General features: G+C 38.5%; 1 protein-coding gene across 2 annotated transcripts in view; it reads left to right on the forward strand.

Moving 5' to 3' along the window:
• Positions 1–576: 576 nt before the first annotated feature.
• RNF212B (ring finger protein 212B) overlaps positions 577–27,959 on the forward strand; it is a 36,471-nt gene continuing 9,088 nt past the window's right edge. Inside the window, exons 1-15 of one of the 2 annotated variants that reach the window (XM_006932743.4) lie at positions 580–681; positions 2,440–2,540; positions 4,539–4,591; positions 5,099–5,173; positions 15,420–15,535; positions 16,166–16,226; positions 17,180–17,208; positions 18,195–18,241; positions 18,465–18,507; positions 18,668–18,728; positions 19,118–19,166; positions 24,477–24,516; positions 24,806–24,906; positions 25,163–25,224; positions 26,956–27,578. In XM_006932743.4, coding sequence (XP_006932805.1) covers positions 2,441–2,540; positions 4,539–4,591; positions 5,099–5,173; positions 15,420–15,535; positions 16,166–16,226; positions 17,180–17,208; positions 18,195–18,241; positions 18,465–18,507; positions 18,668–18,728; positions 19,118–19,166; positions 24,477–24,516; positions 24,806–24,906; positions 25,163–25,224; positions 26,956–27,021 — 903 coding nt within the window. In that variant the 5' untranslated portion in view covers positions 580–681; position 2,440 and the 3' untranslated portion in view covers positions 27,022–27,578. Of the gene's footprint in view, positions 682–2,439; positions 2,541–4,538; positions 4,592–5,098; positions 5,174–15,419; positions 15,536–16,165; positions 16,227–17,179; positions 17,209–18,194; positions 18,242–18,464; positions 18,508–18,667; positions 18,729–19,117; positions 19,167–24,476; positions 24,517–24,805; positions 24,907–25,162; positions 25,225–26,955; positions 27,579–27,959 lie in introns of those variants that run through there. The other variant, XM_045059681.1, reaches the window with a different exon arrangement.

Raw genomic sequence — 27,959 nt, forward strand, 5'->3', positions numbered from 1 at the left:
AGAGTGTGACTGGGAGTGGGTCAGAAAGAAGAGGGAGACACAGAATCTGAAGCAGGTTCCAGGCTCCGAGCTGTCAGCACAGAGCACTGCGCGGGGCTCGAACTCATGAACCATAGCCAACCCGAGTGAGCCGCCCAGGCGCCCATTGTTAGTTCTTATTTAATGTCTGTTCTCTACCCATATCACTTTGTAACTTTTCTATTTCGGATTTATACTATTCTTTCAAACACCCATTATTTTCTTTCATTAAAAAATACTGGTTGAAGCTTTCATCTGCTTTGTGACCAAATTTTTTCTAGTGTGTTATTATCTATAGGAACATTATTAAGTTTATTCTTACCCCGTTTCCACAGTAACCTGAATGGGATTAGGCCATATTCTTCTTGTTCCCATTCTCAAACGAAGAAAAATTTCCTCGGCTACTAAGAGGCAAGCGCTCTTGCCTCTTGCCGGCTACCAAGAGCCCAACTTTTGCGCCCAGTACGCAGTCGGGACCTCTGCCCACGCCTCGCGCCCGCACCAGGCCACGCCCACTCACTTAGCACACCGCCCGGGGCCCCGCCCAGGGCTCGCGCACGCTGCCGCGGGCCACGCCCAGCCTCTTGCCTCTCGCAGGTGCCAGGCTTGCTGTGTATTTTCCCGCCCTTTCCAGCTCTTCGTGAGGAGAACTGGATGATTTAGGTGAGATACCAGGGCTTATAAAATCATGGCGGGCAAGCGGGTAGGGAATGTAGTTAGAAAAGAACTACTGGTCTTGAGACTGCTAAATCCCCCTACCCCCTTGAAAACCGGCAAGCGTTGTCCTCACAAACGCTTAACTGCCCTTCTTATAAGGGCCAACCTATTTGATTAACATTGTTGTTGCTGCCCTTGTACAAAGCCGGATATAGATAGTGGGGCCTTTTCAGCAATACTTCAGACTCCCCTCCTGATAGAAGTTAGTGTATTGTGAGCAATAAATGGAAACCTAAAGTTCATGGCTCTGTATAATGCCCTCGCACTGAACCGATTATTCAGCAAGATTTTATCGTGAATCTTGTTAAAAATGTTAAAGGGTGGTGCAAACGAGCCATCATTCTTGTAGCAAACCTTTCCATAAACTACTTAAAAACTTTTTTAAAGAAAATACTTAGGTGGGGAAAAAAAGTTACCTTCTGTTTTATTTTCCTAATGTAATTTTAAAGGAAATCAAACTAATGTTATATTCTTAAATAACATATTCTTGGAATTAAACATGTGAATTCATTATACGTATGAACTAATTGCAGCTCAGTGTGTATCAGCTCAATTATGTATTTTTAATATGTCAATTTCTTCATTTAAAATCTTACAAAGTCACATTAATGTAATTATGTATTTCACCAATTATATGGAATTAGTATTGGCAGAAAATATAGGATGTATGGGTGCCATGTCTAACACCAAGGTGTACTTGATGTGGTAGCAAGAACTTGACACAGAGAGTAAGAAGACTCAGGTTCTAATCCTAGAGTTGACATTAACTAAAGATGGAACTTTGGACAAGTCATTAAATTTCAGTGAACATCAGGTATATCTTTTGAAAAATTATGGTATTGGATAAAATGTGAAATGATTTTTGAAGTCCCTCCCAGATCTATGATTCTGAGTGTCTGTAGAGTAGAAGGGAAAGTGTATAAGCTGAGACAACATTATCATTCACAAACCATGTTTCCCTTATATAAAATATGTCCCAAGTGGCTCATATGAGATCTTCTATTATTTGGTCCAGTACTTCCTCCTTGTTCCATCTTACTGTGTCACAGGGAATTATTAGGAAAGAAATATTTTTTTTTAATTTATTTTGAGAGAGAGAGAGAGAGAGAGAGAGAGAGTACAAGCAGGGGGTGGGGAGGCAGAAAGAGATAGAATCCCAGGCAGGTTCCTCACCATCAGCACAGAGCCTGATGTGGGGCTAAAACTCACAAACTGTAAGATCATGACCTTAGCCAAGATCAAGAGTTGGATGCTTAACTGACTGTGCCACAAGAGGTGCCCTGACAGACCGTTCTTCTTTTTTTTTTTAAGATTTTTTTTCTGATTACAAATTGGTACATGAATTAATCTAGGAAATTTGGGGGGAAAAAGTGTAAAGGCGACACACACACAAATACCCATGATCTCACCATTCAAAAAAAAAATCTCATTGTCCCATTACTTTTCTAAATATATATGTATATACTTTTTCTAAATATATATATTTTTTTCTTTTTTAAAACTGTATAGCAGAGTTTGTAGTCTGCTTTTTTCACTTCAGTGATATATGTACTTCCTTACAACCAACAGGAATACCCACAGTAATAGTGCCTACATCTCCAAAAGATAACAGAAGCTAAGCAAACATTGTTACATAGATTTTGGAACAGCTATAATTATATAATGCTCCAGGTTATTTTTAATCTTTCTCTTTATCTGTTCCAGAATGGATTGGTTTCACTGTAACTGGTGTTTTCGAAAAGATGGAGACAATTTCTTTGTCACCAGCTGTGGCCATATTTTTTGTAAAAAGTGTGTGACTCTGGGTGAGTGACTTAACTGTTTTCAAATTCAGGCAAAAAATATTTTTAACCTAGTAATAATTATTAGCCATTTCTCTGTGTGACTTGGGATAAAAATCACATATTTGGGCCAAAGGTTGTATAGATACAGTAGGAAACTCTTGATTATGGAAATTTTAGGCACCCATTGATAAAGAATGATTTAGCAAATGGAATATCTATTACTTGAACACCAAAAGGTACTTGCCAGTGTTTTGACAAGTGGCAGGGAAAGCCAAGGTTATCAGACTAATTAGAGAAAAGAGAAAAAAAAATAACAGTAATGAATAGGAATTGGGGAAAGTTTGGTTGATAACAAGAGTAATTCTAATGGGAAATGGTCTAGCCTGTGAAATTAATTTGATTAGAAATGTGGGGCGCCTGGGTGGCGCAGTCGGTTAAGCGTCCGACTTCAGCCAGGTCACGATCTCGCGGTTTGGGAGTTCAAGCCCCGCGTCGGGCTCTGGGCTGATGGTTCAGAGGCTGGAGCCTGTTTCAGATTCTGTGTCTCCCTCTCTCTCTGCCCCTCCCCCGTTCATGCTCTGTCTCTCTCTGTCCCAAAAATAAGTAAACGTTGAAAAAAAAAATTAAAAAAAAAAAAAAAAGAAATGATGATGATGATAAAGATGATAATAGTGGTGATAGTGATACATTTGCAGTTTAAAAAATATTTTCCACATGTACAAATTTTATATATCCTTACCACAATTCCAAGAGGTAATTATTAGTAGACCCATTTTACAAATAAGGAACTGGTTCAGATAGGATAAGTGATTTGACCAAGTTCCTGCAGTGATTAAGTCTAGAAATTAGACCTGAATTTGAGGGTTTTTTTTTTTTAATGCCAAAATGCTTGATTAGGGAAGATTTCATAGAAGAGCTGTTGCTTCAGTAGAGTTTTGAATAATAAACTGGAGTTGCCAAGTAGATAAAGCAGGGAAGATCATTTTAGTTTAAGAGAACATCGTGTGTAAGGGCATACATACCACACTATAAAACCATACTGCAGGAGATTGGTAGAGCATAGAGAATAAAGAAAGAAGTGGTTAAGAGATGAGGCTGGAGAGGTAGGCAATGGCCAGGTGATGGGAGGGTATTATATACAAAACTGAAGAGCTTGAACTTTATCCTGCAGGTGAGGGAGAGCTGGGGAAATTTCTTTGTTTCGTGTTTTTCTTAAACAGAAGAATGATTCCTACTTGCTAGCTCACTCTGGCAATAATATGGAGGGAAGGCTGGGAAAAACCTTTAGTCCTCAAGGAAAGAAGAGTGAGGTTACTAACCTCTGAAGATGTTTTTCTCTTGTTGGATCTCATGACCCTTTTAAGTTATCTGCTAATGTAACAAAACCATTTTATGGTAACAGCACCTCACCTTGAAGAGGTTTGTCTCAGTAAAGCATATGCCATGTGATATTTTCTCTTGACATGGCATTTATCTTAACAATAACCAACACCACTAAAATTTCAACTTAAAGATTAAGAATTTTAATTTTTATTCTTTCAGATTCGATTAATTAGAGAATGAGAGCAGGAGAGCTTCAAAGCAAGTTCCAAGCAAATTAGCAAAGTGAGAACAGGGCAGGAATAATTCGGTTTCTTATAGTATCTACAGTGTGCCCACTGTCAGGTAGGTGGGGGGAAAAAGAGCAACTTACACCCGAAACCATTAGTACTCTTGTGTTCTTCCTAGAACTACTTGCTGGGGGGTTAGAACTGCCCTTCATCTGCAGAAGAAAATTGGGAATGTATAAAGAGGAAATGGGTAGAGGTACAGTGTGAAAGCCTTATTTGTCAAAAACATACAAGTTTGCAAATATTGATTTTGAGAACAGAGCTCAAGGTGTCCTTTTGTAGCACAAAGATACTCTAAGTTTAGTAAGAGCCTGTTTCTTGCTAGCCTGCTTGGCTATTACCATGTATTTTAGGAAGAACATACCTCTTGACTGTAAAAACTGAACAATTTTTTCCCTTCCCCCCTTAGAAAAATGTGCTGTTTGTGGAACTGCCTGCAAGCATCTGGCTCTTTCTGATAATGTAAGTTTTTCTTCTCCAACCACAAACCATTTTATCCCATTCCTGGCCTATAGGAAGTATACAAAGAGTACAGTTGATGAGTGACTAAGCACTGAAATTTTTAAGAAAGAAAGAAAGAAAGAAAGAAAGAAAGAAAGAAAGAAAGAAAGAAAGAAAGAAAGAAAGAAAGAGGAAGGAAGAAAAGAAAAGAAAAGAAAAGAAAAGAAAAGAAAAGAAAAGAAAAGAAAAAAGAAAAGAAAAACTTGCAGATAGCAATTGTTATATATTTTTTAAAAAGGGCAAACAACAGAAGAATTGTTTGTGGCTGTTGCTATCAAAGCACGAGGTAAGGAGGATTAAAACATATAGTCTACATCTCCTAGGGCAGTGGTGAGCATCCTCATATTTAGGATAGTGAAATAATAACTCATGCTTTAGGAAGTCGTGGTGCATCCTTTGCCATATTTGCTGGTATTTTATTTCATTCTGTTGTGGATATGTTCAATATTTGTCTTACTGTCTTTATAGCTGAAACCTCAGGAGAAGATATACTTTAAAAGCCCTGTGGAGACAGCTTTGCAGTATTTTAGTCACATCTCTCAGGTATGAGAAACAAAAGTGAAGAAAACCAGATTCTCCAGGCAAATTCTTTTTTTTCTTTTTCTTTTTTAACGTTTATTCATTTTTGACAGACACAGAGGGACAGAGTGCAAACAGGGGTGGGGCAGAGAGAGAAGGAGACACAGAATCCAAAGCAGGCTCCGGTTCTGAGCTCTCAGCACAGAGCCCAGTGCAGGGCTCGAACTCATGAACTGTGAGAGCATCATCTGAGCCGTAGTCAGATGCTTAACCAACTGAACTACCCAGGCGCCCCCCACTCTCCAGTTCTCCACTGAGATTATTTCATAGCCTAATGGGATTTCTATCTTGGCATGTTTCTTGAGATTTTATCACTGTTTTTCTTCTCCACTCCTGTGAGTGTATTCCTTTCCTAAACATAAACATGATCCTTTGTCATATTCTGGCTGAAGATAGTGGATTTAATTTTTCTTTGCTGTCTCAGCGCTCAATCCTAACCCTGGTAATAGAAGAAGGGGAATTAGGCTTTCACTACATTCTGCTTTTAGCTGCTTGGGTGAGCCATCATATTTGAGATACTATTTAACATTATGGGGAGATAAAATCTAGCTGAGACTCAGGGAGAAATGAAAACAAGGTCACATGAACCAGAGAAGGAGCAGACCTTTGGTTAATAACTAAACCCAGGATTAGTTAATGATCAGTAGAGAAATTATATGTAGTCTAAATTCTAACCTGCCTAATCAAGGGACCAATTACACATGGTCAAAAAATCAAGATAAAATAAATGGAAAGGGTGAGTTAATCATCACTGTAGTGAAGGGACAGTTTGGTAAAGTCAGCAATGTCTGAAAATGTGTTTTCCTGTCTGTGAAGTTGAACAACTGATCCAAGTAATATCTAGATTGTTTCATTCAGGCCTCTGCTCAAATTTTTCTTCCTCAGTCAGACTTTTACTGACTCTCATATCTCAAATGGTAGCCCCAGCACTGTCTACTTCTTACCCTGCTTTATTTTTCATCATAGCTCTTACCTCTAACATTATATACTTGTTTAATGTCTGAATCCTGCACTGAAATGTAGGGCCCATAAATTCAGATATTCGATAGGTTTTTTTATTGTTATATAACCAGCTCTTTGGATAAATTTTAATATGTAGTGGACACTCAAAAAATTATTATATGAATGAATGGCACGTTGATCCAAATATCCACTTGTGTTTTAATCATCCTAGATCTCTCGAGTGACCTGCCAAGGGCTTTTTTCTGCTGTCCTACTCCATGACCAATAGTTAATCACACTGCCCTAGCCTGTGAGCTTTCTTCTAATCCTAGGTGATAGACTACACCCTTATCCATAACTAGCCATCTTTCAAATGCATACCACTAATTGTTCCTTCTTTGGTAAAGCCTTCCCTGATTCCTGTAGGCAAATTTTTGCGCAGACTTTTGTAATCCTATCCCACCTGCTCTTAACTCTGTGAAAGTGTTTTATTTGTTCTTTGTTTCTCTCACTAAACCAAAGCCTTTGAAAGACAGGTATCAGCTTCGTATTGCCTAATGGCTAATGAGGTACCTGGTACAAATTAAGTAAATAAAAAATGTTTGTTAAATGAATGAATGCACCTTGGGGTGCGTACGACTTCGGCTCAGGTCATGATCTCATGGTCTGTGAGTTTGAGCCCCGCGTTGGGCTCTGGGCTGACAGTTCAGAGCCTGGAGCCTGCTACGGATTCTGTGTCTCCCTCTCTCTCTGCCCCTCCCCCACTCATGCTCTGTCTCTCTCTCTCTCTCTCTGTCAAAAATAAATAAACATTAAAAAATAAAAATAAATGAATGAATGCACCTTAAGGCTGGGGGGGGGGTGGGGGGAATGATTCAAGTCAAGGTCAGAGAAAGAGGCTTGAACATATAGGAACTTGTAGGTCATGGTAAGGGTTTTAAGCACAGAAATGGTGTTATCTGATATAAATTTTATTTTATTTTTATTTATTTTTATTTTATTTTATTTTTTAAATAGATATTTTTGAGAGAGAGGGGGGAAGAAAGAGAGGGAGACACAGAATCCAAAGCAGGCTCCAGGCTTTAAGCTGTCAGCACAGAGCCTGACGTGGGGCTTGAACTCATGAACCTGTGAGATCATGACCTGAGCTGAAGTCAGACACTTAATTGACTGAGCCACCCAGGCGCCCCATCTGATATGTAATTTTAAAAGAGAATCTGGCTGCTGAGTGGAGAATGGATCATAGAGAAGTTAACAGTAGAAGCAAAGAGACTACTTAAGAGGCTATAGGAAAAATCTAAGCAAGACTTCTTGAGCTAAAATGGTAGCAGTAGAAATGGAAAAGGGTAGTCAAATCTGAGATATTTTCTAGGAAGAACCGTTGTTGATTTGGATGTGGAAGATGAGAAAAAGAGAGGAATCAAAGAAGATGTCTGGGTTTTTGTCTTGAACAGCTGAGTGGAATGATTGTACTCTTTACCAAGGCTGAGAAGACCATTTGAGGGAAAATACCATTTTGGATATTAGGTTATAGATGCTTGTTAGAACTCCTGTAGGATAAATCACAAAGGCAGATAAATTTATCATTCTGAAGCTCAGGACATAGGTCAAGGATAGAGATATAAGTATGGAGCTCATTAGGATAGAGATAGTTTTTAAAGCCTTGGGACTTGATGAGATCGCCCAGAGAAGGATCCCCTTCAAAATCTAGTGATTAGGTGGAGTTAACAAAGAGAAGCAATGAATGAGTGAAAGCAAGGAGAGTGTGATATCACAGGAAACTAAGAAAGGGAAATGTTCCAAAAAGAAAGAAATAATCAGTGTCACCCCACCCCCGCCCGCCCCGCTTCAGACATATATCCATTTGCTGCCTTGATATCTTCACTAATCTTCCATATGTCCCAAACTGAACTCAGTATTCTTAACATCCTCCACCCTGCTCACCCTCCAATACACACAGGAAAATAGGCTACTTACTCTTCCTGTTTCTATAAGGGTAAATGATAACCATTAGCCACATAACAATCAAACCAAAAATCTAGGAGTCATTCTTGATTCCTTTTTCTCTTTGCATAACCAATCCATTATTAAATCATGTCAGTTCTGTCTCTCTAAAATACTTGAATACTCTCTATCTCCAGCCTTCAAGTTTAATCTATCATTGTTTCTTTCCTAAATTACTATAGTAGCTTCCTAACTGTTCTTTTGACGTCCAGTCTCTCCTTTTCCTATCAATTCTCCATATTGAGGCCAAGAAACCATTCAAAATATAGGTATGATTAGTTCATTTCCCTATTTAAAACTATTCAATACAACCATGGCTTTGAGAATAAAGTCCAATGTTCAACATGGTCCATAGGGCCAGGTCTGCTTTGGTCCCTGCTTATCCCGTTAGTCTCACCTCTTTTCCTCTCCCCCTATCCCACTATATACAGACATATTGAATCTATTTTAACTGTTTATATAAATATTTTCTCTCTTGTTTCTGGACCTTTGTACATGCTGTTTCATCTGCCTAGAACATTATATCCTCAAACATATATAGGGATAAGTACACACAGTACCTACAATATAATACCATATTGCCATATCGTATTATAATTTTTTGTTTGCTCATGTTGTCCTATGAGGATAGGGGCAGTATTAATCTTATTCATCTTCTATATAACCTCGTAACATAGTACCAGGAACACAGTAGGATTCAGTAAGTATTTTTTGAAAGAATCAATAGAATAATCTTTCCTATTGAGGTTTTCCTTTAATATAGTATATGAAGTATGGTAAAGGGGTAATACTGGGAAAACTATTGAAGTAGAAATATTGAGACCAAATCTGCCTGCTAGCTTGCAACCATTTCTTTGAACCATTCATATTCCTTCACATGTAATGTGAAATAATAATACTCATCTTAGTTCTTATAAAGATCAAGTGAAATAATGTTATGAAAATATTCTTAAAGTTGTTAAGTACTGTATTAGTTTAAAGAATAATGTTGAGGGGCACCTGGGTGTCCCAGTTGGCTAAGCATCCAACTCTTGATTTCAGCTCAGGTCATGATCCCATGGTTCATGGGTTCAAACCCCACATTGGGCTCTGCACTGACAATGTGGAGCCTCCTTGGGATTCTCTCTCTCTCTCTCTCTCTCTCTCTCTCTCTCTCTCTCTCTCTGTTCCTCTCCTACTTGTGCTCTCTCTCTCTCTCAGAATAAATAAATAAACTTAAAAAATTAAAACAGAATAATGTGGAGAACTCATAGTAGATTATGGAAGGTCACAAACCTGCAGGAAAATAATTAAAGATCATATAAGTAAAAAGAAGTTTGGATTTTTAAATTATTTTCAAAGTATAAAATACATGTCTGCTTTTTAAATACCAACTTTATAGACATGTACCTTATGTACCAAATTTGCCCCTTTGAAGTTTTCATTTTAGTGTTTTTAGTATATTCACATAATTATGCAATCACTACTACCTAATTTTAGAGTATTTTTATTACTCCTAGAAGAAACCCTATATCTATTAGCAGGCACTTCCCAAATCCTCTCCACCCTCCCCAGCCCTAGGCAATCACTAATTTACTTTCTATCCCTATAGGTTTGCCTATTCTGGACATTTCATAAATATGGAATTAATGTGTGATCTGTTGTGACTGACTTCCTTCACTAAATATGATGTTTCTAGGATCATCCACGTTGTAACATGTATTAAGACTTCAGTAGCACTTCACTCTTTTTATAACCAAATAATATTCCATTATATAAACGGGTATATGTTTCATGTATCCATTCATCAGTTGAGAGATATTTGGGTTGTTTCTACTTTTTGGCTATTATGAGTAATTCTGCTATTAACATTTGTGTGTAAGTTTCTGTGGGGGCATATATTTTCATTTCTCTTGGATGTATATGTAGAAGTTGAATTACTGAGTCAAATGGTAACTGTTTAACTTTTCGAGGAAATGTCAGACTGTTTTCTCCAGTACTGACACTATTTTACATTCTAATCTGCAGTGTTTGAGGGTTTTGATTTCTCCATATCTTCACTAACTCTTATAAACTCTTAACTGTCTTTGATTATAACTATCCTAGTGGAGTGAAGTAGTATCTCATTGTGGTTTTGATTTGGGATTCCTCTCTTGACAAATGATGTTCAGCATCTTTTCCTGTGCTCACTGGCCATTTGTATATCTTCTTTAAAGTTCTGTTCAGAGACACCTGGGTGGCTTAGTTGGGTAAGCATCCAACTTCAGCTCAGGTCATGATCTTGTGGTTCATGGATTCGAGCCCCGCATCAGGTACTGTGCTGACAGCTCAGAGCCTGGAGCCTGGTTCAGATTCTATGTCTCCCTCTCCCTCTGCCCCTCCCCAGCTTGTGCTCTGTCGCTTTCTCTCTCTCAAAAATAAATAAACATTAAAAAAATTTTTAAATAATCATTCCTTAATCTTATCCAATTCTGCAGCTGTTATAATTATTTTAAAACTTTGTTTGAATTGGGTTTCTATAAGGTCTATATAGTTCAGTTGGTTGTTAATGTCTCAAGTTTCTATTTAACTATAAGTTTCCTTTCGTTTCTTTTTTTATTAGTACTGAAGAAAATGTTCTTTTGTCTTACAGAGTTTTCTCCAGTGTGCATTTTGTTCATTGTATCCCCATGGAATCATTTAATAATGCTTGTTTGTGCTCTGTATTTCCTTAATCAGAATCATTTGATTGGGGGTGAGTGGGAGGCAAGACTACTTTACAGCAGTGTTGTGTTCCACCAAGAGGTACATAAGGGTCTTCTGTCTCTTGTTTTATGTGATGGTAGCCAATGATGAACTTTACATTGATCCATTAAGTAATTAGGAGTTGCAAAATGCTGGGGTCTCTGGATGGCTCAGTCAGTTGGGTGTCCGACTTTGGCTCAGGTCAAGATCTTGCGGTCTATGAGTTCGAGCCCTGCATTGGGCTCTGTGCTGAGAGGGATCAGGGCCTGAACCCTGCTTTGGATTCTGTGTCCCTCTCTCTCTCTGTACTCTCCTGCTCCCACTCTGTCTCTCTGTCTTTCTCTCTCAAAAATAAATAAACATTGAAAAAAAATTTTTTAAGGAACTGCAAAATGCTAATATTTAATTCTGTCATTTCTATCTCATTTTTTTTAGGTGGAATATGTCTATAAAAAGAAACTTCCTTTTCTCAACAGTATGATTACCTTGAGATATAATTTAAAATACTAAGACTTTTAGGGGAACCTGGGTGGCTCAGTTGGTTAAGCATCCGACTTTGGCTCAGGTCATGATCTCGCAATTCCTGGGTTTGAGCCCCTCATCAAGCTGTCTGCTGTCAGCACAGAGCCATTTTGGATCTCTTTCACCTTCTCTTTCTGCCCCTCCTCCACTAATTTTCTCTCTCTCTCTCTCTTTCTTTCTCTCAAAATAAATAAACTTAAAAAACTTACTAAGACCTTTAGATACAATGGAATGAGGGAGTCAGTCTCATAAAAGATAAGACAAACCAATAGGTTATGAGAGTCAAAGGTTTATGACAATAGGTTATGAGTCAATAGGTTATGAGAGTCAAATGAGTTTACCAATACCTTTGAAGTAAATTTCTAAAACTTAGCAACATCTTTACAAATATTCAAAACATTAAAATTGTATGGGAATATAAATCTTCAACTAAAAACTCTGACATTTAAAAATAAGACTTAGGGGGCGCCTGGGTGGCGCAGTCGGTTAAGCCTCCGACTTCAGCCAGGTCACGATCTCGCGGTACGTGAGTTCTAGCCCCGCGTCGGGCTCTGGGCTGATGGCTCAGAGCCTGGAGCCTGTCTCCGATTCTGTGTCTCCCTCTCTCTCTGCCCCTCCCCCGTTCATGCTCTGTCTCTCTCTGTCCCAAAAATAAATAAATGTTGAAAAAAAAATTAAAAAAAATAAATAAATAAAAATAAGTCTTAGGAAATCAATTCTTAGTACAAAAAAGTTGGTCAAGCTAATATTCATTTCCACGGTGTATATCAATTTTTATAAACAAACAAATATCTTTTTTAAAAAATCATTAGGCAGCAAAATGCATACCCCACATTGGACCAAAATATCTTGTGTCCTATCATAATAAACTACTGAGCTTCCCCTTTCCTTCCATTGTGATTCCTCTTCCGGTATCTTTTAGTGGTTTCTCCCTTGCTTTCTCCAGGCCCTTGTCATTAACCGGACCTATTTCAGAAGTGAAGTTTTAGAATACTGTCTTCAGCAAATGAAGTAAAAATTGTGTTCCATGTTACCAATTCTAAAAAGAGTGAGAATCCAGAGCCTGAAGACCAGGATACCCTTACCTGGTCCTAGTATGGAGACACAGGAAAGGAATCTGGGTCTAGAAATAGGTAGTTTCATACATTGTTCCAATAAAATAAACAGTATTTAATACTTGGCATCATCTAGACAGCATTTATGTTATCAACAGAACTACTTTTATTACTATCTGCTCTATGTTATATTGACGAAATAATCCCAATTTAGAAAAGAAGTCACCAAAATTTGTCCTTCTTCAGGAAAAAAAAGAAGTGAAACTCTTTTTTTTAATGAGGCTGAAGAATTTGAATGAGACAGAATAATGAGTTTGCTAATGATCAAGATTTCTTAAATACTGAAATTCATTCCTGAGTTAGGTTTTAGAGTCTATTTTGGTGGATGTATTCGAAATAGGCTAAACATTTGTATTCTAACATCAGGCAAAAGCGTGTGTTCCTCTCCTATAACACTTCTTGCTAGTGGTTGTTTTCTGGATTTGTCTTTCCTCTTCTTGGAATGGTCAAATCTAGGATTTGGGTTTGAGTTTTTGGGTAAGTATCCTGCTCAGGCCTAGGCAAAAGGCCCTTCAGTAGTCTATTCTAGACTCCTGGAGTTGCAGAGGGGGATCTATTTTCTGTGCACAGAGTGGGGGAGGTGGGCAAGTCTGGGAAGGCAAAAGAAGTTCTCAGTCAAAAGAAAAAACAGAGAAGCTTGGGTAGGTCAGTCGATTGAGCATTCAACTCTTGATTTCAGCTCAGGTCATGATCCCAAGGGTTATGGGGTATAAGGCTCACTTCACTGAGTATGGAGCCTGCTTAGGATTCTCTCTCTCTCCCTCTCTCTGCCTCTCTCCCCCTGCTCATGTGTGTGCATGATCTCTTTCTCTCTCTCTCTCTCAAAAAATTTTTTTTTAAATAAATAAATAAAAGAAAAAACAGACCAAAGTTCTTTTAGCTCAGAAAAAAACATGTGGTGGTGGAGTTGGAAGTGTGGGGGAAATTTGGAAATTAGACAAATTTGCTGTTGATTTGAATTAAAATAAAAATTAAGGTTGGATAAATTCTTCCTCCTGAAGAACCTAGAAAGACGAAGCAGTAACATGTACTCATGGGTGATTATTAGGAGGGGAGTAGTTTAAATCAGTTTATTTAGATGAGAAAGGGAGGAACTTAAAAGGGGAATTCCTTTTCTCTTAAGTTTTATTTCCTTTTAAACAGCCATCTGTCATGTGTTCTATCTAGTTCGAGAGGAGATTGCCAATTGCTCCCTATCTTTTTCTTATCCTTTTTGAGGACTTAGCTCAGTAAGTTAAAATGATTAACTTTTTATGAGACAAATGGGACCTTTGATGATCTCTAGGGGAAGAATAACTGGTCTAGGGCAGGATTTGGGTTTTCTTGGCCCAAGGTTGATCCTAACTTAATTTCACTGCAAACTAATCCCAAGAATGGATTAAGATGTTTGGGATACTGTCTCTTGGCTAAACATTACACTTATCTTAACATCTATTGCTCCCCAACCCCTCGCCACTTTAGGTAACTCCTGGGATTCTGAGCGCCTTTTCCTACATCTGCACTGCTCAAATTTTAAAAAGTTAACATGTTTTATTTTCGTGAAAACAACCACTTAAAAAAAAACAACTAAAGAAGACTATAATGAAATCTACCTAACTAGAATTAGTTCAGTTTGGTTGTGAGTAGAAAGGAAAGAGGGTAGAAGCTATATAAACTTTTTTTTAAGTTTACTTATTTATTTTGAGGGAGAGAATGAGCACAAGCAGAGGAGGAACAGAGAGAGAGGGAGAGGGAGAGAATCCTAAGCAGGCTGTGCACTGTCAGCACAGAGCCCAGTTCGGGGTTCAAACTCCAGAACCGTGAGATCATGACCTAAGCCAAAATCAAGAGTCGGATGCCCAACTGACTGAGTCACCCAGGCACCCCTATAAACTTTTAAGTTCAATTCTGTAGTAGGGTGGTAAAAGCAACTCACAAATTAGGTGAAAACAAAAAGTTTATGCCAAAAATACCAAGATTTAGGGAAGGACCTTAGAGAAAAGGTTTATAGTCTGAATAGGGAGGAAGCAGATGAGACATAAACACTGCTGTGTGTTCAGAAGTAGAGCCTGACAAAGCTAAAACACTTTCTAAATATTAACTTTTGCTCTGAGTCAGTAATCCTCTGATAGGCACATCAGTATATCAAATGGTAAAGCAAAACAAAAGATAAAATTATTTGCCCATGCCCAGAAATAAAATTCAGGAATAGATAATCTCCTCCTGTGCTTCTTTGCCCTTTACTGTAGCAGCATAAACAGGCTGCAAGTGCCCCTGTGGGTGTCTCGGGGAAAGTAAATTGGTTACCAGTGCTCCGTAATAGCTAGGAATGTGGAAGCTGAGGCCAAACTAATAGTAGACAAGTTAGATCAGAACCAACTCTAAGCCTGAAAAAGTTTTTTGAGTATCACTCTTCTTGTGCAAGATGAAAGATTATATTTTTAAAGGGCCATTCTACCATGCCAGAATATTCTCATAAAGATTTTAAGAAGTGGGGCACCTGGGTGGGTCAGTCAGTTAAGCGTCCAACTTGGCTCAGGTCGTGATCTCATGGTTCTTGGGTTCCAGCCTGCATCAGGCTCTATGCTGACAGTTCAGAGCCAGGAGCCTGCTTCAGATTCTGTCTCTCTCTCTCTCTCTCTCTCTCTCTCTCTCTCTCTCTCTCCTTCTCTGCCCCTCCCCCACTCATGCTCTGTCTCTCTCAAAAATAAATAAACACTAAAAAAATTTTTTTTGAAGATATTAAGAAGCCATTTTCCTGGAAATGAGAAGCTTTGGCTTTCCCTAGTGCCAAATCGTCTACTTTGGGGGAGACATGAATTAGGCCAGATGCTCCAGAAGAAAATGATCATTAAAGGATGAATTGGTAGATTTCTCTTTGTTGCCAGAAGTAAGGGGAAAGGAGTTATAGGGGTGTGTGTCAAAGACCTGTTTTTCCCTAGTAGGTGTGGAGTTTCCAGAAGAAACAAACAGATCTCCTCATCGCCTTTTATAAGCATAGAATTACAAAGTTAGAAGCAGCCATGCAGGAGGCACAGCAGACGGTGACCAGCCAGAAAAAGTAAGTGACAAATCAAATCACCAGAGAGCATTTTTTTCTTTTAGAGAAGCTGTAGCCCTTATTTCCTTATGGTTGCAAAGCCTCGAAATTGCTCTACGTGTGTTTGTGTTTGTCTTGGGTAAATCAGGTACCAAATTTTTGGTCCCCTCAATCTCCATTTTGTTTTTCTCTTTCTTCCCTCAAGGGGCCCTGCTCACCTTATAGTTTTCCTCTTGTACTTCCTTGTCAAAAATTGCTTCTTTGGGGAGATGAGGCATAGCTTTTCAATATAAAGACGAGAGACAACATTTCAGATGTTACCTCCAGGAGGGCATATTTGGAAATCTTAAGCTAGAAGATGGAATCCTTGATGGAAGTTTTCAGACAGCAGCAGGCCAGGGGTATGTGTGGAAGGGAAATGGAACTGTGTGTAAACTCCTCTGAAATCATACCAAGTGACTGCTTATTTTGTCCACCTGATTCTTCTAGCCGTCAAACTCAGCTCCTATCTCCTGAATCCCTAGATCTCTGATAGAAATACCTTGTACAGTGGCAGGCATCTCTCTGTATTAACTAGATATTAACAATAAAAATCAGGGTTTTTTTATCCCATTGACCTGCTGGAGATGATTATTTCCATCTTTTGCCTAGAGAGCTGTCAGTCTTAAAGAAGGAGAATGGAGAACTGAAGAAATTTCTTGCCATCCTAAAGGTGAATGAAACAGATTTTCCTTACTATTATTTTCTCTCCTACTTTTCCCGTATATCCAATTGACGTGTAGAATAGTGTTTCCTAACCTTTTTCATATCCTGGCATAAATAACTGATAATATTTGTACAAGTACACTCTGGTAAATGGTCGAGGCCCCAGAACACCTTGGACTGAAAGGATCAACATGTAACACTGGTAACCCATTCTCGAACATCAGTGAGTCAGGACATACCATTTGGGAAACTCTCTTATAGAAGAGACATCTATTATAACTTAAAATTTCTCTTTAAGAATCCCAAGGCACCTTGGGGCGCCTGGGTGGCTTGGTCGGTTAAGCGTCCGACTTCAGCTCAGGTCATGATCTCACTGTCCGTGAGTTCGAGCCCCGCGTCGGGCTCTGTGCTGACAGCTCAGAGCCTGGAGCCTGTTTCAGATTCTGTGTCTCCCTCTCTCTCTGCTCCTCCCCTGTTCATGCTCTGTCTCTCTCTGTCTCAAAAATAAATAAACGTTAAAAAAAATTAAAAAAAAAAAAAAGAATCCCAAGACACCTCAGGACCTTTCCTCTTCCTCCAATCCACCTCTATTTCCTAGACGTTTCTTTCTTCCTAAGAATGTTCTTTGTATTTATATAATTTTCCTATTGATCCTACTCCTGAAACTATTCTAGCACATTTATCCTGCCATTTTCCCTTCCCTCCCCCATAGACTCTCCATATTTTCCCAGGTAAATCAGTCTTCAGGATTCCCAATGTGTTTTTATGAAGAGTAACTAAATGTTTATCCTGCCAAAGCTAATAATTTCCTAGGGAAGCATTGCTGCTGTTTTTTCTCCTGCTGGGAATCTTAGCAACAACAGCTAGAGGACATTGCAGCTTAGTTATCTAGCAAGTAACATCCATTCGTTAGGTCCTTTGAGCTGCAGCTTCCTTCACTCCCATTTTTTTCACTTACAGGAATCTCCAAATTGGTACCAAGGAAGCAGGTCAGTTTTATCAGGTCCCACACTAGCCCTGTTTGAAAATTGCTGTTCTTTCTTAACTCTAGGCTGCAACACACCTGTGTGGGCTGTAAGGTGGAGGAAATGGTTGATGAAGTTATCTTTCACTTCTCCAGTTACTCACAGAAGAGTGCTCAAGTAAAGTCTTGAATGTAATGTTCACTCTTATGAAATCCTACTCATCCTTCAAAATTCAACTCATATGTCACTTCCTGTGTCAAGACTTCACTAGGCAGAGTTCAATATTTTATTAATCATTTATTCAATAAATATTAATTGCCTATTGTTTATCAGGTGCCATATTAGGTGCTGTGTGTACATCACCAGTTAGTCTCATTGGTAATGTCCGTACCCTACCAACTATTAAATGATTTTTTTTAAATCTCAGCCCTGTTTTGGTGTGTTAAGAGACATGGTTCCTGCACCCACAGAAGTGACAGTCTAGTGTTCTTTCATGCTTCTGTACTTCTGATACACCAATTATAATACTTAAACATTGCTTTTATTTATCTTTTTATCTCTCCAACCTCTCAAATATAGGAACCTATTCTAGTTACATTTGTAATCTCAGGATCTAGGATGTATAAGCACTAAATAAATGCTTGTTGAAGAGATGGATGAGGGGATGGAAGGAGTGAGGGAATGATGGATTTATGCATGGATGAACAGGTGGATAGATACATGTAAAACTGAGAGTACTTTGTAGGCCTTGAGGGAAAGAAGAAAGGAGAACTTCAAAATTTCTCCTATTACAGGCAGTAGAGAAGGTTTCACTTAGGAAATTAGAGAGCCAAGGAGTCTCATATGGAAACTTTGCCTCCATATTTTGCGGTGATACCTGTAATACATGATAGTAAGCAATTTGTGTGCTCAGAGAGTAAGCTGTTACTTCTATAAACAATGATCTGATTGATCCTCTTAGGGGGTACTTAACTTCTGCTGCTGCTTTTTTTTTTTTTTTTTCCTTTCAGGTCAGCCACACCTCGACCAGTAGGCATTACTTCTCCATCACAGTCAGGTAGTGAACATTTTTTGCCCAAATACCTGTGTGAGGTGAATAAATATCCTTTTCCCATATGGAAGATAGTTCCCTCTCAGAGACTGTAATGTGATTTTTCTAATCTTGTGTATGGTATGAAAAGATCATATAACCAGATACCCACTTGTGACAGATTGGGTAGGCAAGGCAGCGGGCACACCATTGATGGCTACTTTTCATACTTCACTTTATTCTCTTTCAGTTACTCCACGACCCAGTTCTCAGCACAGCAGCCAAGTGGTCAGGTGAGTAGACAGCCTACACAGCCATATTAAAACTGTTGGCAAGAGTTGGAATATGAAAGAAATACCTAGATATGGCAGAGATAGGGACTAAAGAGACTTTAGGTCTATGTAGAGTTTAACACCAGGTTTGTTTGTTTTCTTTCTGTCTCACCTTATACAGTCGGTCCTCCTCAGTGGAGTCTGTCCCTTACAGAATGTCTGGATTTACTAGCTTGGGACAAGTAAGTGATACTTTACTTTCTTTTCCCAGAATGAGATTTCTAATGCTACATGAAAGCAAAGATTTCTGGCAAAAATATTAACCTGATATTGGTTTTGGTATAAATTATCTGATGCCATGCCTGACTTTCTTTTCTTTTGGCAATGCAGCCCTGATGTTAGAAGCTAACACAGAATAAGTGGGGTGAAAGTAGTGGAAATGTTTAAAGACTGAGTTAATAGTAATAGTTCATTTTGGAAGTAATAAAGTGTGGATCCTCCTTGGACTACCATGCCCATTCTGGGAGAACAATATATGCTTCAATGTGCAGATATAGAGAAATAGCAAAGAATATGGAAGCCAGAGAATGGGGATGTGTTTATTAATTGATGTTTATTGTTTGTCCATCAGGGAGTCAGAGGCCTACAAGGAAAAAGTACTCCCAGAGACTCATATATTGGTGAGAGGGGGGCTGGGAAAGGATCAGAAACCAACATATATTCAGTACAGATACCAGAAGATTTCTGGTTTACTCTGCATATATAATGCCATTATGCATTTTCTGTGCATAATATAAGGCAATTGATTTTTTTCCAGACACTGACTGATTCCAGGTATCCAGAGATATATTACTGATTTTCAAAGAATGATATTTCTGTTCTCAAACTGATAAGGAGAAACTTTTTTTTGAGCAGTGGAAAGTCATTGAAAGTCTCTGGTCAAGAGATAGGGGAGATAGTCTCTGGTCAAGAGACACCCAGGTGTCTCAGTCAGTTAAGGTCACAATCTCACAGCTTTGTGCTGACAGCTCAGAGCCTGCTCAGGATTCTCTCTCTTCCTCTCTCTCTGTGACTCCCCTGCTTGTGATCTGTCTCTCTCTCTCAAAATAAGTAAATAAAGAGAGAGATGGGATAACTTGAGTAAAATAGATTTGGATTTTTAAAATTGCCACAAGATGGCAGTAGAAGTTAGGTCTAAAAGATGCCCGTTGTGTTAGCCTGAAGGGGAATCCAGCTTCTTCACTAGGTATTAAAAATTCCAGTGAAGGATACCCACTTAATTTCTTGTCTCTTTCCTCTTAGAACTATTATTGTTATTACTATTTTCAAGGGCATTATCCAGTCCATAGAGAATACTTATCAGAGAGGATTTCCCTTTCTTTCACAAGAGGCAGGGTGAAAATTGCACATTTCTTTCTGTATAATCATTTTTGAAAATCAAATAGTTTCCCTCCAATTCTTTCATATTCACCCTTTAAAAAATGTAGAAGTCCTAGAAAATTTATTTCTGTCAGGTTAGTAGTAATATTTTCTATTTTGTTCCTGATTTTAGTTATTTGAAGCTTTCTACTCTTTTCTTGTAGAAAAAAGTTGGCTGAAGACTAGCCAATCTAGTTGAACATTTCAAAGAACCTACTTTTGGTTTTGTTGATTTTCTCTGTTTTTCTATTCTCTATTTCATTTATTTCTGCTCTAAGCTTTATATCTTTCCTTCTGCTTATTTTGAGTTTAGTTCTTTTTTTAGTTTCATAAGATAAAAGGTTGGATTATTGATTTGAGATGTGCTTTTTAAATGTAGACATTTTTAGTTATAAATTTCACACTAAGCACTGCTTTCATTGCATCCTAAAAGGTTTAGTATTTTCTGGTTTTGTTTTCACTCATCTCAAAGTATTTTCTAGTTTCTTTTGTGATTTTTTTTTCTTTGAACCATTGTTTTTTTTGGCAGTGTGTTGTTTAATGTTAACATATTTTGAATTTCACAAATTTCCTCCTGTTACTGATTTTTAGTTTCATTTCATTGTGGTTGGACGAAATACTTTGTATGATTTAAAATATATGGCCTAACAGATGGCTTATCTTGGGGAATGTTCCATGTACACTTTAGAAGAATGTGTATTCTGCTGTTATTGGGTGGAGTGTTTGTTCTAAAGAAGTCTTTAGATTTAGTTGGTATATAACGTTGTTCAAATCTTCTATTCCATTGCTGATCTTCTGTCTAGTTGTTCTATTCATTATTGAAAGTGGAATATTGAAGATTCCAATAGTTTCTCTCCAGTTCTCTTCAATTCTGTCAGTTTTTGCTTCTTGTATTTTAGAACTCTGTTGTTAGATGAATATATGTTTATAAGTGTTGTATCTTCTTGATGGGCTGACCCTTTTACCATTTGACCTTTGTCTCAAAGTGCATTTGTCTGGTATAAGTCACTCTGCCCTCTTTTGTTTACAGTTTGCATGGAATATTTTTTCCATATTTTTACTTTCAACCTACATGGGTCTTTGAATTTAAGATGAGTGTTGTATAGATAGTGTATAGTTGGATCATTTTTGTTCGTCATTCTGCTCCATTTCATTGTACTGTTATCATAAATTACATCTGTATAAGTTGTATACTCATCAACACAAAGTTACAGTTTTATACAATTGTCTTTATAATCATATAGGAGAGGGGAACCTGGGTGGCTTAGTCGGTTGAGTCCGACTTCAGCTCAGGTCGTGATCTCACGGTTTTGTGAGTTTGAACCCCTCATTGGGTTCTCTGCTGTCAGCCCAGAGCCCACTTCAGATCTTCTGTCCCCCTCTCTCTCTGCCCCTCCCCTGTTCATGCGCGCTCTCTCTCTCTCTCTCTCTCTCTCTCTCTCTCTCTCTCTCTCTCTCTCAAAAATGAATACATATTTTAAAAATCAGATAGGAGAAAAAAGTTACAAACAAAAATACACATATACTTTTGTATTTACCAATGTAATTGCCTTTGCCAGTGCTCCTTATTATTTCTTCATGAAGATCTGAGTTACTGTCCAGTGTCCTTTCAGGTAAGCCTGAAGGACTCCCTTTAGTGTTTCTTGTAAGGCAGATTTGATAGTGATGAATTCTCTCAGTTTTTGTTCACCTGGGAACGTCCTAATTTCTCCATCTTTGATGTTTATTTATTTTTGAGACAGAGAGTGTGAGTGCAAGGGGGATGGGGTGGGTGGGAAGAGGATCCAAAGCAGGCTCTGTGGTGACAGCAGAAAGCCCCATGTGGGGCTCAAACTCACAAACTGTGAGATCATGACCTGAGCTGAAGTTGGACACTCAACTGACTGAGCCACTCAGGCACCCCTTTCTCCATCTTTGAAGAATAGTTTTGCTGGATTTAAAATTTTTGGTTGACAGTCTTTCTTTTAGTATTCTGAATATGTTATCTGCCAGTGTTCTTGCCTCCCTGGTTTCTGAGGAGAAATCAATCTAATTTTATTGAGAATCCCTTGCATGTTATAAGTGACTTCTTCTTTCAAGTTTCTTTTCTTTTTTTTTTTTTTTTTTTTTTTTTGGTCTTTGGCTTTCAGTAGTTTATGATATGTCTAGGTGTGGATCTCTTTAACTGGAGTTAGTTGAGTTTCTTGGATGTGTAGATCAATTTTTTTTCATCTAATTTGGGAAGTTATCAGCCATTATTTCTTCAAATATTCTTTCTGTCCTGTTCCTCTTTTCTTCTTCTAGAACTCCCATTATGCATATGTTGATATACTTGATGGTATTTCACCAAGGTCTCTGAGGCTGTCTGTTCATTTTTCTTTATTATTTTTTCTTTCTCTTCCTCACATTATATAACTGCAATTGGCTTCAAATTTGCGGATTTTTTTCTTTTGTCCATTTGTATGTACTGATGGGCCCCTCCAGTGAAATTTTCATTTTAGTTATTATACTTTCAATTCCAGAATTTATATTTGGTTCTTTTAAATATATTTTGTCTTTGGGGCACCTGGGTGGCTTGGTCGGTTGAGCGTCCGACTTCAGCTCAGGTCATGATCTCACGGTCCATGAGTTCGAGCCCCGCATCGGGCTCTGGGCTGACAGCTCAGAGCCTGGAGCCTGTTTCGGATTCTGTGTCTCCCTCTCTCTCTGCCCCTCCCCTGTTCATGCTCTGTCTCTCTCTGTCTCAAAAATAAATAAACGTTAAAAAAAAATTAAATATATTTTGTCTTTATTAGTATTCTCTATTTGTTGAGACACCATTCTCATACTTTAGTGCTTTAGACATGGTTTCCTAAGATATTTGAACATATTTAAAATACCAGATTTAAATGTTTGTCTAAAAAAAGTCTAGTCTGGGCTTAGTCCAATGTCTGGGCTTCCTCAAGGACAGTTTCTATTGATTGCTTTATTTCTTTATATGGGTCATACTTTCCTATTTGTTTGCATACCTCATAATTTTCTGTTGGAAACTGGACATTTAAAATAATGTAACAGGGCAACTATAGGAATCAGATTATTCCTCCTCCCCAGGGTTTTTTGATGTTGCTGTTTATAGTTAGTTAGTGACTCTTTAAAACTAAGTCTGTAAAATCTGTATTGTCAGGGCACCTGGCTGGCTCAGTCAGGTAAGCATCTGACTCTTGATTTCGGCTTGGATCATGATCTCATGGTTTGTGAGTTTGAGTACCACATTGGGCTCTGCACTGATGTTGCAGAGCCTGCTTGGAATTCTCTCTCCCTCTCTCTGCCCCTCCTCTGCTCGTGCTCTGTCTCTCAAAATAAATAAATCAATTAAAAAAAAATCTGTATTGTCATGGAATGCCACCAAAGTCTCTATTTAGTTAGCTTAGTGGTAAGCTAATGATTGGACAGAGATTTCCCTTAAACACCTGGAACCAGTAAGTCTCTCAGTCTTTGCTGAAGGGTTGTGTGTGTGTGTGTGTGTGTGTGTGTGTGTGTGTGTGTGTGTTGGGGTTCACTTTCAGCACTTAGCCAGACAATTGAGAACTGTGCCTTAGCTTTCATCCTGCTTATATGACCTCAGGGTAAGAGATTAAGGCCTTTTCAGGTCTCTTCTGAGCATGCACATAGTCCTGCACATGCATATGGTCTAGATCCCAAGAACGTGTTGTTTTCAGAGTTCTTACCAACTCATTCCCCATCTCTTCCATCTATGCTTTTTGGTTAGCCTATTGTTTGCCCCAATTAATATTCACATCCTCAGGCAACCAAAGAAGTGCTTTTAATTGTTTACAACAAACACTCCTGGGGAAAAGGCTTTTCACACATGGTAAACTCTAAGCTCTAAGTCATGATGAGTTTGTGCTACAAGTCAAGTCACATAAAGGCAGTCTTGCAAGTAGAGTCTTCTGGCAAACCACTGGACAGGTCAAGTGATTATTCTCTGGGAATGAGACTGTAAGAGTCCCAACCCCATTCCATCCCCACAGTGACTGCCAGAATGTTGGTTTTCAAGGCTACCATGGAGCTGGAGGAGAAATGGGAATGGGGCAAGTTAAAATGCCAGAAAATTCACTCTTCTTAGCTTCATTTGGCTATTTTTTCTGGAATAAACATTCCCCAGACTGTTGCAAGGCTTTTGTTAATTTCTGGAGTTCTGAAAAAATTGGTTCTGACAATTTTTGCTAGTTTTCTTTTCTCTTATGGAGAGAATTTTTGGAGGTCCTTATGCCACCGTTTTTGCTGTCACTCCCAACCAATTTAATGACCCTTTGTCTTTAGCCATTCTTCCTAGTAATCCCCATCTTAGAGGGGAAACCAAGACACAGATACATTAGAACACATCAAGGCAGTACTGGGTCCTGGCCCACAAATCCATGAGAGGGAGGAAAGCAACTTTCACTGCTAGGTGATTTGTGAGTTTTTTTTTTTACTTGTTGTTAGTCCGTAAGCCTAACATATACACTAAAAATCTTTGGTCCCCAATTTCTTTCCCTGGCCCCAAGTATACCTGAATAAATCTCTTCTCCAGCTCATGGGTTATCTCACAGGCTGACTTTTATGTTTTCCAGAAACCCCTTCACCAGCTTCCACTCACAGCCTATCTTATAGGTAAGTAGCACTGTGCTTCCTTTTACTTGGGATCTGTTCACACTGACACTCTGCTAGCAGCCCTGGGGTTACTTCTACTAGCCTATACCCTTGACATTTATAAATCTACCTTGTAAACAAGAGAGCATTGAATAGTACTGTGTCTAATATACATCAGAATTATTTTATTTTTAGTTGCAAGCAGGGGATTTATTTCCTGTCTTGTCTAAATATATAGGCTGTCCCTTTAAATACGCTTTTTACCTTTACCTTCGTTTTCTTTGCTGATGCTTTTATTTCCCCTCCTTAGGCCTTCACCTGCCTCTTCTGGACAGGGGATTTTTTCTTTCAGACCATCCCTAAATGGTGGGGATTCAGGCCACACAAGAGCCCTTACCCCCAGTAATTCAGGTATGTTAAATGTCATTCCCAAAGGAATGGAACTTCAATCATTGACATGTATACTAAAATGAGGATTTTCAAGGTGAAAGAAGTTAGGAAAAGAATGACTTTATAGCATGCCTCTTAAATTGCTTAGCTAAGTCTTTTTCCCTTCTGAGTGGTGTTCTACAGATTAAGACCTACCTATTTACCCTGACCCATAAGTAACATTGCCAAAGAACTGCCCAAGGAAGTTATCTTTCACCATTCCAATTCTGTCCTTCAGGTCAGAGGGAAAGCAGAACCCCACTAGAGAGTCTTCCTGGTTTCCAGCTACCAGTCCAGCAGGTGAGCCCTGGCTAGTCTAACTTGCCTGTGTATGAAAAACTTACATGGTTGGGCCTGTGCACAACATACCCTTTTGGTCTCCTCTTAAGGTGGTAAAATGTAACCAGTGGAGAATGATACGGGTTTCAAGTGTGGTAACCAAATGTTCACAATTTTCCAGAATGGTTTCAATTTCAAAGATTCTTTCCTACTATCAGATTAGCTTCCTGGTTTGGGGTTTAAAAATTAGGTCACATGGTAGTGAATGCCTTTAAACTGAGAGGTCTGGGCCAGTGTGAACTAAGTGCGTAGACACACTTAGTTTGGATAGAGGTACTACTTGAACTAGGAAAAATCACATGTACTTCTCTAGAGATGGTTAGAATAAGGCTTTATAAATTTATGGGACTATGATAATGTCAGCAACAAGAGGAAGAAGGCATGGGAATAAGGAGAGAGGTTTGTAAGGAGCTCTACATGCCAAGTCCAGTCTTGCCTTTTAAGTTAACTTTTATGGCCCAGGTTTTGAGGATATTTAGGCTCTTTTCCATGCCAAGCTCCTGGTGAGCCCAAGGACATACTAAGGTGGGTAAATATTTTGCTCTCATATTCCAAATGCCCTTTATTTTCACTGGCAAGGAATTAGGGTCTAAGCTGCAAGAGGCAACACTGGGGAAATAACATCCCTGAGATCCTTACAAATGGAGGGATTAACCTACAGATGAAAAAAGACTTAAGGGACATATAAACCATCTGCAAACATATGGCCCCTATTGGAGCCTGATTAAAACTGTATAACACACACACACACACACACACACACACACACACACACACACACACAGACATACATTTATGAGAAAGTTGAAAACTGAATACCTGTTGGACATTTGATGTTTTCTTTTTTTTTAATGTTTATTTTTTATTTTTTGAGAGAGAAAGAGCGCACACATGTGTGCAGTAAGGGAGGGGCAGAGAGATGGGGACAGAGCATCTGAAGCAGGCTCTGAGCTGACAGCAGGGGCTTGATCTAACTCACAAACCGTGAGATCTTTACCTGAAGTCAGACGCTTAACTGACTGAGTCACACAGGCACCCCAATATTAAGGAATTCTTAGTTTTTGTGTGTGGGCATACTACTATTGTGGTTGTTTTTAAAAATAGTCTATCTTTTGGAGATACATACTAAAATATTTAGAAATAGGAAGTTAAGGGATTGTCTGGGTTTTGCTTTAGTATATAATCTAGTGGACATGGGGCAGAGAGAGTAGAAATGAAAAAAACTGGCCATGAGCTATTTGTTGAAGTTGGGTGATGGATACTCATCAGTCCATTATACTACTTTACTTTTGTATTTTTTGAAAATTTCATTAAGATTAAAAAAAAAAAAAAGCTATTGAAGTTAAGTGCCACCTCCCCAGGGCATAAGAATCCTGCCTCCCTGGTAAGCACATTTCAGCATAGTAGTCATAGGTTCCAGGTCTTCCAAAGTAGTTCTTTAAATACCCTGCCTTATTATCACCATAAGCCACTCAGATGTTGTAGAGTTTCATAATTAGCAACAAAGGCTTTGTCACAGATGTATCAAATCTTAGTACAAATCTTGGAACAGTTATCATGCAATGGAGAAAACTATGGGGAAGCACAGTGGTGGTTTGCTGTCTTAATAAACTTCATAAAGTGGTTTAAGAGGGCCTTATTTGCCCTTTTTGTTATAAATGCCCATATCTGCCTTCCTGTCCTCTGCTGCAGACTCTGTACGAACAGAGACAGATGGGATTAGCCAGGGCAAGAGAAGCATGGACTACTTCCAGATAGATCGTCTTCAAGGTCCAATCCATATATATTGCTTAAGGAAGGCATATAGCATCCAATACTCATTAAGTGTGATGGTTTTGGAAAATGTTTCCCCGGTTTCTTTCCACATTTCACTGTGTACCCTTATCTGCTTTGTTCTTTACCATATACACCCTATATTACCTCCTAGGAAAACGATCAGCATTATATAAGGCTAGTTCTTCAGGAAGATGTTTAGATCTCTCCCACACTCATATGTAGCTCTCTCATTTCCTACAACTTAAAACAAATATTGTAAAAAAATTCTTGGCTCACTGGAGGTGCGAAATCATACACTTGTTAAGTATGTTTTATTTCTAGATTTCATTTTTTAAGCTTTGGATGTATTCACCTATTGCCAAAGCTAATAAACAACTCTGTTCCTTGTCCTAATTTATTATACTACTTCTGTTTGCCTATTGTTTCCTCTATGCCTAGTTAACTATGTTGATTTTCCTTTCTGTCTGATAACAGCTGGAGACCCAGACTTTCAGCTTACTAAAGTACACAGATAAAATAAAGATGTCCTTTTATTGTTATTGCAGCTCTATTGGTATTATATTACAAGCTCTAGAATGGTGGAATGGGCAAAGAACACCACCAGTGAGATGGAACATGTATTCTTCTTTGGGTATTAAAGAGTAGAAATGAGGAATTAAATGGGTTGGCCAGTGGCAGGCAGGCCATAAGCAAAAATTTTGAAAAAAAATATAAAGATAGCAAACATCTGCCAGAAATAAATGGAGTCCTGGGAATGACCATGAGGCTGAACTAGCATTCCCTACCCTTTCTGGAACTCTTGAGTTTATTTTTAAAGGTATTTCTAGACATCTTTTCTGGGAAGAGCCTGTCCTATAGCAGTATAGGAAACAAATCTTCCCAGTGATAAGATACTGATGTATTGCCTTTTAAAGTTTTAT

This window comes from Felis catus, chromosome B3 (assembly GCF_018350175.1).
Source record: "Felis catus isolate Fca126 chromosome B3, F.catus_Fca126_mat1.0, whole genome shotgun sequence".
Lineage (NCBI taxonomy): Eukaryota > Metazoa > Chordata > Mammalia > Carnivora > Felidae > Felis > Felis catus.